We start from the raw sequence: 9,125 nt of genomic DNA, 5'->3' as shown, positions 1-9,125 counted from the left end.
AATACCCTGATTTCTCGATAAGGCAATTGGAGCAGGGACGTGACTGTAAGGAATCGGTATCCGGGCGAGGGTCCCCTCGTATAGGGTTCGAGCAAAACACCTGCCTTCGGAGGCATCGGGACCACGTCCTCCTGGTCCGGTTCAAGTCTCAAGACTTCGGGGAACATCATCAAACGGCTGCACACGACTAAAAAGAGGTTGTGATACCCGTGTCCAACCGGGTATCACGGCATGAATCTCGGCCCGTATCGGCAAAAAACCAGTGATTAGCGAGACAGAAGATTTTTACCTTTCTTAGAATTGTTTAGGGTAAAACTCTCCTACTATATAAAGGGGGAAACTAATTATTCATCAAATACATTGTAACACGCATACCAAGGCAATCTATCTATATTCTCTCTGTTATTCAAAGTTCTTATTTTTGTTCATCAATTCTTCATACGGGTAAGCTCGGGATCGAAAACAGGTTCTTCATTGAGCAATTAATCGAGCCCGGGATCACTGTTACCACTTGTTTGACTATTTATTACGTCTTTTATTTGCTTAATCTAACTTCAGTAACCATTTGTATTGAATTAATCCGTATATCCTTAAAACCACATATAAATTCAATTGTTGTCCGGATTTTAGGGTAAACAAATGTGCTGACATGACGCGCTGACGGTCATCTCAGATGGTAATGTAGTAACCATTTGTATTGAATTAATCTGTATATCCTTAAAACCACATATAAATTCAATTATTGTCCGGATTTTAGTGTAAACAAATGTGCTGACATGACGCTCTGATATGGTCATCTCATATGGTAATGTTTCAACCTATCACTTGCGGGTAAATAAACTAACTGTAAACAATAAAAATTGACTGGAAAAAACTTCAGCAACCAGTGAATTGGTGCTAGCCTAGATACAAAAAGAAGCAAAAAAAAAAAAAAAAACCTGGTGGGACTCAAACCCACAATCGCCTGATTAGAAGTCAGACGCCTTGTCCATTAGGCCACGGGTGCTGTTGTGCTTTATACGTCAGCTAATATTTTAATAACTTAAGGAAACAAGCAGCTCCCTTAACTTTCACCAGCGGTCAGCCCTTTTTTTCTTTTCCCAGGACCAGCGATCAGTCTTTGAATCCAAACAATCTTTAAGCTATACCCCAGCCTCCATCAATCTTCATTTGCTAGGCCTAATTGGGATATGACCCAACGTGAGTGAGCAAGTAAAGACATTGGTAAACGAACACGTAATCCAACAACAGCTATCGGTAAGCAACAAAGAGCAGTGCTAGAATACTTCCGTGTGTCATTTACTGATGAAACGCATTCATTTAAGGCCTTTTCCGTTTTTGTTTTCTTCTGAGTAACCTGTGGGATGGGAAGCTTTGGCTTCTCCGAGTGTAATAAGGAATGTCTGATTTTGATTATGCACTAAACATATTCAAGTTATAATTAATCACTTTCATTCCTTTAAAAATATGTGAGTATTATGTCAAAGTAAAACTAAACCATCCATAACGTGAGCACAATAAAATATAAGAAATGCCAAAAATATTTTGAAGACTCGCAGACCGAAACGTCCAACGCTATATTAGGTTCTCGCCGTCCAGTAAGTTATTGAATCAAACAAAAGCAACACTTATATGATATAGTGTAATGTGAAGCCAATTATCTCACAATGCCATTTCAGATTTACATCAAGAAAAAATGGTGATATCTAAACTCTCACCAACCAATTTTGGAGATTCTAAAAGGTTAAGTTACTTGGAAAAGTTCTCAGTGCATCCGAACCATTATCCTCCTTCACTCAACACCTCAAACCCCCATAAAGATACCACATGCCAGTTTGTTCCTAAAGAATCAGTAAGGAAAACCACTCTAAGGCCGCCCAGGTTCAGAGAGAATTTGGGGACCAAGATCGACGCTAATCTACTTAATGTATCAAGAACATAGTAAATGAGCCCCGAGACCTTTGCTCTCTTAGAGCAGGTGACACTTCAACCGCTTTACCAAAGGTTTGCTAAATCATGCAGATTACCCGTAAAGTAACTCGCATTTGGTGTAAAATCTTTTGCTACAAGCAAAATACCACAAGAGAATAGCCCAAATCACAGAAATCACAGTGCCGCATATCAAAACGAAAGCCCATATACCCATAAGCACTTCGGACAGACCAAATGACAGAACATCCGAACTACAAGATCACCCAAATGTTTTCCAGGTACAACCTAAATGTCTATCCATCTCACTTGCAAACAAACTTATTCCAAACAGCTTGAAGAAAAAAGAACAATCTAATAGATGAACCAATGACAACCGGAAAATATCGGAGCCCCGGCAGCAGGTCTAAAAAATGATACAAGAAGCTTTCATACAGAAGAATAGAATGAATGATAACAAAATATTAAAAGGACATTACAGGCTTTCCTTCATTTAGTGCCTGATAACTGTTGTTGACAAGTCTCCAGTGATATTACATCAACCTATGACACAATTTACTAATGACTACTGTCACAACTCACAAGATAGGATACATGATGCTTACACCATCAGCTATTATAGATTTTCAAAACGTGAGAGGCAAAAAGAAGTTACGTGTATGAGAACTGAACCACGAAGATTCACTTGGTAGATTTTTTAAAGAAATTGAAAGACCTGCAGACAAGCAGCACATCCTAGAGAACTTCCCTCAATTTGCAGTTGTCTTTGACATGGCCTGCTTGATAGCCTCAGCATATGTCCTGTGTTGGTAGGTGAGTGTGGATTCAAGCAAGTCCCATAAGGATGTCTTTGGGTTCCAGCCTGGTCAGACCACAATCAAAACATCAGATTATTCTTGACCTGCAGAATGTCTGAATTAATCCATAGATGAGAAAACACATACATACCAAGCTGTTTGTTGATTATAGTCATATCTGGAATTCTCTTGTCACTGTCATCGTACCCCTCTCCATAAAATTCTTTAGAACTTACATCAATGGTGGGCGTTTCAAGAGAAGATTCTCCACTCACCTTCGAATAAACCTGTTGTTATGCAAGAAAAGTTGCTGAGAAAAATAGATGGTGGATGGACGTTGTACTAAGATGTAGAACTAAAACAAAGCCCGTAAGAAGAAAAATTGAGGGAAAACACAAAACGCAATCACTCAATTCACCTGAGTCATCATTTCAGCAAGCTGCCGCACAGTAACTTCATTGTTAGGATTGCCCACATTAAGAATATGGCCATTTGCCCTTGCAGGATTTTCCTGATAGAAAAAGAGTGAATCAGCATATATATTTATGCACCTGAAAAATTCAAATCAAAGAAGATGGAGGTCAAACTCACAATCATCAAGAGAACAGCTTCAACAGCATCCTTGATATATATAAAAGTTCTCTGTGATTCCCCACCGTCGACTAGTTTCAGTGGTTCACGTCTTAAAAGGTTCTGAAAAGAGAGGGAAAATGAAATAATAGAAAGTGAGATCCAAGAATATATGCAAGTTTAAATTCAATCAAAATAAATCAGAAATACAAATCATTCGTACATTACTAAAGCAAGCTAACACTCTTGGAACACCCTCACTAGGACCATCAATACCAGGTATGAAATCCATCCTGGGACCAATCCAATTGAACGGCCTTACAATTGTGAATTCTAAGCCATTCTCAGCACCCTCAGCTGCAAAATAGTATGCATAAGAATTATACCAGAGAATATTCAAGTTTTAAGACATTCAATCAGGCAAAACTTCACATACCATATATCAACCTCTCAATCAATTGCTTTGCACAGGCATATGACCACCTCTGCTTCTCAATAGATCCAAAAATGCAAGGGGAGGCATCTTCCTTAAGCACATAGTAAGCAGGATCCTAAGAGAAAATCAGAAGAAAGATTTAAAACACCTCCAAAAATCTGAATGGTATCAGAAAACAGTAAATGAGTATCAGATCATCCATGATTCCACAACAAAAGTTAAGCATGTCGTGGGATGCACAAGACTGAATGGTTCCTCATCCACTTAGATTCAATCTGCTAGATGATCCATGCAACATATAGAAAAGGCACATTGTCGGCCCTTGTAAATCGCTTAGCAATTACCAACTTCTCAACATATAGAAAAGGACTGTGTATCAGAGATGATTTTATATATATGAGCACACAAAATTTAAATATCAAAAACTCCCTTAACTTCTTAATTACCCTGCCTTTTTTTTCAGGTGGGGGTATGGAAAAGCAGCATGGAGGAAAAGACAAAATAAAAACGCAAGTCCTAGATCATTATAGAACAAGTTAAATCTATCTAAACAATTATGGAACAAAGCAACTTAAACACTGGATACAAGGGGCCAGTACAAGTATGTTATACAAATACCAAACAACATAGTGGAAATTAATTGACATTTATAAGGATAGGACAAGAACTCCATGGAAACAACAAAGCGAGTTTCACCTTAGGTGTTGAATTAAATATGGTACAAAATAAGATGTTAGTGAAGTCTCACCTGCCGCAATGGGCTGTCCTTGGGTAAAAAAGCACCTATCGTTTTCCCATAAACTTCACAGGTGGAAAAGTGAATAAGACGCTTTCCATTTTCTGAGCAGTACTTCACCTGTATTAATCAATTCACATCAACTTCACACTCTAAATAATCACAAGGATCAAAATTGTCTATATCTCAACTGGAGTCATTTCCAATAACAACCAACTGCATAGCAAAATATGAGCCCCCAAAAAAAAGGCAAAAGTGAAGTTAAAAATGAGAGATGCATACCACTGGAAGAGCATCAATGAAGTTGCTGTAAATAGTGTCAAGTGGACGAGTGTTGTAATCCGCTGGAGTGCATATTGCAGCAAGATTGATGGTCTGCATCACAAGAAAAGCCAAAAAGTTAGCAACAGTTAAAGAATTGACCGGATCAACATTTAAAATTTGGAGGAAAATGTGTCGGTGCATAAAGTAGTCCATAATTAAAGCAATCATACTAAAACTAGTATAAAGCATCCAAAGATAAGATTAAACAATATTCAAGGACATATTAAGCTTTTTTTATTTGAGAAATATGTGAAACTTCTCTTAAAAACACGAGAATGATGAAATTCAGATCCAATAAGATCTCCAATACAGATTCAATAAATGAGTAATCAAATACTTAAAAAAGAATAATACGTTTCAATATCTCGCAAGGATATTAATAGAACAAAATATGAATCTAAGAATTTTGGCAATAACACAATTTCATATTCACAACGAGAAGATCCATTATTGATATAATGAGAAGCAAAAATGGAGTAAAATTACCAGATCTGCCATCTTGATAAGGCCTTCAAGACGAGAATCGTTCTTGATGTTGATGCGGTGGAACTGGATGCGATCAGCCCAGGTGAGCGTAGCCGGTTCAAGAAGGTGCTTGATCTTGTCATTGTAAACGTCGACGGCGAGCACCTTGTGCGGCGTCTCCGACATTAGCTTCTCGCATAAATGCGAGCCAATAAAGCCTCCGGCACCAATCATACATATCGTAATTGGGTTTATTGGATTTCCGTCCAGATCTACTCTTCCTGCCATTTCCAAAATTCTCTCTACAAAACTTCTTCTACTACTTCCTTAAGTATATGGATCGTTTGATTCTTTGGGGGAAGAAAAAGGGGTAATGACGGTGAAGGAAGGGGGGTATTTAAAGGAACTAAAAGGAGGGAGGAGAGTAGAATTTGGCAGTGTGTGTGGCTGTGGCCAGACTGCATTCATTTGCCTATGTACGCGCTTCATAATATACACACGGAAAATGTTGTGGCCACTGGATTATCTCTTCCTTTTATTATTTAGTTACTACAACTTCTTAGATTTTTTTCTCTCGATACTTGCCACTAATTCTCATGTATAGTTTTTTAAACCGGACTGGCTTATTGTTCATCTTTCTTAATTAGTATACATAAATTATATATTAATTATACATATATTACACATAAATTATACTTATATTATATATTCGCTAACCTTTTTTTAGTTTAAATAATTAGGTTAACGATTATTTAAGTTAATTTTTCCAAAAACAAAATAGCCATCATGAAGTAAATTCTTAATTAGGCTGGGGCTATTACTATGTAAATGGGAGAGGCTCCACAACCACGGGCATATCTAGTGTAGAAGCTATGGATTCAATTAAACTCATAGTTTTCACTCATATCTTATATTTGTATTCAAAAAATTATTAAATATATATAAATAATAAATTTTAAACTTATTAAATTAAATAAAATATAATAAAATTATAAATTTGAACTCTTAAAATTTAAATCTTGAATTTAACTCTACCATAGGTTGACGTGTTCACTCGGGCACTTGCTCTCCATAATCATGTCATGTGAGGTAATGAGCTGTCCATTTTCATGCTCACTTAGCTATATCTTTTGGGAATAAAAAGATCACCGGTCCGTGCAAGCACCACCGACACACATACAATACTACCAATGTCTTAACTAAAAAAGTAAAAAGGTTTTACAGAGTAGTACTTCTACAACTTATCCATATTGATTAGGGGCGTGCCTTCGAATCGGTTTATCGATAAATCGAATCGATTATCGGTTTATCGATAAATCGAATCGATTATCGGTTTATCGATTTCGATTTCAATTTCATTTTCAAAATTTTTCTTATCGAGTTATCGATTTCAATTTTGTCCTTTTCGGTTATCGGTTTATCGATAAACCGATAAGATATACTAAAAAGATAAAAAAAAATTAATTTTTTTTTACCCTTATTCTATAATATCCTTCCCTTTACCCTAAGTCCCTAACCCTATTATTTCCTCTACCACATTTAAGAAATGATGATATTTAAAGCTCAAGGGAATGAAGTTCAAATTAATGAAAAATAGAATTAGCCGTGATGATGTATTTTTTTATACCGTTGGAGTGTTGGTGGCATACATTTGATCCCTTACTTTAGTTTCGTTGCATGTGCTTGTTGACACAATTTTTATGTTATAAACGGTATTCGTCTTATTTTAGCTTCTTTTTGTCCATATTAGTTAGGCGTGTTATAGCGATATACTTTCCGTGGAATCCCGCAAATTTTTTTATTAATCGATAACCAAATCGATAAGCCCCAAAAATCGATAAATCGAATCGAAAAAATCGAAACCTTATTGAAACGATAACGATAAGCATATGTACAAATCGATAATCGATAAGTAAGTATCGATAAAGGTCAAAATCGAATCGATAAATCGAATGCACACCCCCAATATTGATAGCATTATTTAACAGGTACAATAGTATAATAAATTTCATATTATTAGTGTGCATAAGTAAGTCCCAAAGGGAACTCGTCAATTCATGCTCAATATCGTCTCTAATTTAAGTAACTTTTGCTTTAATACCACAAATTTAACTGTTTACCCGTAAAACGGTACAATTAAATATACGTAATTTCTAGACAAGTCCTGAAATAATAAAAGAATTTGAAGAAATATGTAACACTTAGCCTTGATGTGAAGACGAATAGCAGAAGTAATGATTCCGGTAGCGAGGCCTCCGGGCGCAATAATGATAAGAACAAAAAATAAGAAGATAAAATTGGATAGAGTTTTGAATAGATTATAGTATCAGTTTGCCAGAAAATTTGTATTCTTTACAATGATAGCAGAGCTCACTATTTATAGCTACGTATAGGGAACAAGGTCCTAGGATTGTGCCCTTCTTTAATGTCAATTATGAGGGTCGTTGATGAAGGTGTAACAGTAAGCATAAATGACAAATTTTTTGTAACGGGCAGTGCATTAAATGCTGTGAAATATTCTTCATTAAATGTCACCGGGCGGACGGTATTTATTGCCTCTTTATGAGTGTCATTCCTTCCGGTACCAAATGGGATAGTTGCCTTCGATTCCACGTGTCATTCTTTTAAGAGGCCACCAGGTATAGCTTATTTTACCATATACAGATAGTCTCTCTGCTTTCTTGTGACATAGCTTTTTGTCACCGGAAAGTTGGTAGAAATAATCTTTTTGGCGGGAACTACTATGATTCCTTCTGAAAAGCTTCTAACGATTGATTAGATGCATATCTCACCGCATTTAATGCCCCGAACATGCATCATCCTACGATTCAGCATAGCTTTTGCCAATTATCGAGGTAATCATGGCCATGAATTTAGCCGTCTAAATGTTTACTTATACGCATCAATTTTCTTTATTCATACTCGATAACTCTCCAAACTTCCTAAAATCTTTTTTATTGATCTTCAACCTTTCTTTAACTACCTTCAAACGGAAAAGCTTTTCTGTCACGACCCCAGTTCTCCCTCCGTGAACTGTCGTGACGGCACCTAGTCTCTACGACTAGGTAAGCCTAACAAATGCGGAAAATAAATAATTTACGGAAGGAATAACTAAAAACCAAAATAATCGAATGAAATAGTATTTAAGATGTCGCCCGGTATATACAATACAACTCTCGAAACTAACAACATTCTCCCAAAACCCGGATTCTCATGAAAACCACAAGCCTTTGAATATCTACAAGTATCTAACTCCAGAATGTCTAACAAGAGTAAGTACAGAAGGGCTAATACTTAAAGAGAGAATAGAAAGGGACTCCTCGGTTTGCGGACGCGACAGATATACCTCGAAGTCTCTGGGAAAGTCGCCTCGCCTCAAGGGTGATAGGACTGAGTCGATGTACCTGGATCTGCACATGAAAAATGTAATGACCCGACTGGTCGTTTTACCTTTAAGAACCTCGTTCCCTTAAATAAAACTTCTCGCGCTTGCTTTAGCCAATTTACGACTTGTGAGGACGGTTGGTTCAGGATTTGGAAGATTTTTGAGTGAAATATGCCTATTTGATTCCTTAGGATTTTCTTAAAAGACTAAGTTTGACTTTGGTCAATCTTTTTAGCAAACGGACTCGAATTTGTGATTTGACGATCCCAGAGGGTCCGTGGGAAAATATGGTACCTGGGCATATGCCCAAAATCGAATTCCGAGGTCCCTAGCCCAAGTAATGAATTTTTATAAGAAATTGTTAATCTGAAGTTTTAAGGATTTAAAGAAACTAATTAATGATTGATTTCATGGGTATCGAGCTCGTATGTTGGTTTCAAGGCCCAGTACAGGTCCGATATATCATTTAAGACTTGCCCGTAA

The 9,125-nt window shown here is 36.7% G+C and overlaps 1 protein-coding gene across 1 annotated transcript; it reads right to left on the bottom strand.

Annotated features, from left to right (window-relative positions):
* Positions 1-2,264: 2,264 nt before the first annotated feature.
* On the bottom strand, positions 2,265-5,761 carry LOC107766884 (UDP-D-apiose/UDP-D-xylose synthase 2). Its single transcript, XM_016585762.2, has 9 exons — positions 5,279-5,761; positions 4,751-4,843; positions 4,481-4,588; positions 3,733-3,847; positions 3,520-3,653; positions 3,318-3,419; positions 3,145-3,237; positions 2,878-3,013; positions 2,265-2,791 (listed from the first exon to the last, which is right to left on the bottom strand). Exons 1-9 carry the CDS (start codon positions 5,543-5,545, stop codon positions 2,679-2,681), a joined length of 1,161 nt encoding a protein of 386 aa, XP_016441248.1. The 5' UTR covers positions 5,546-5,761; the 3' UTR covers positions 2,265-2,678.
* Between the last annotated feature and the right edge of the window lie 3,364 nt (positions 5,762-9,125).

This window comes from Nicotiana tabacum, chromosome 8 (genome assembly GCF_000715075.1).
Source record: "Nicotiana tabacum cultivar K326 chromosome 8, ASM71507v2, whole genome shotgun sequence".
Lineage (NCBI taxonomy): Eukaryota > Viridiplantae > Streptophyta > Magnoliopsida > Solanales > Solanaceae > Nicotiana > Nicotiana tabacum.
Note: the sequence above shows the minus strand (reverse complement) of the source record. Positions and strands in the feature narration are given on the sequence as shown.

Excerpts from the sequence above, each read along its gene's own strand:
- LOC107766884 (XM_016585762.2), bottom strand. The coding sequence starts at position 5,545 with ATGGCAGGAAGAGTAGATCTGGACGGAAATCCAATAAACCCAATTACG. Across the intron at positions 3,654-3,732 it reads GATTGAGAGGTTGATATATG|CTGAGGGTGCTGAGAATGGC; the intron begins GTATGTGAAGTT and ends ACTATTTTGCAG. Across the intron at positions 3,014-3,144 it reads TTGCTGAAATGATGACTCAG|GTTTATTCGAAGGTGAGTGG; the intron begins GTGAATTGAGTG and ends GCATAACAACAG.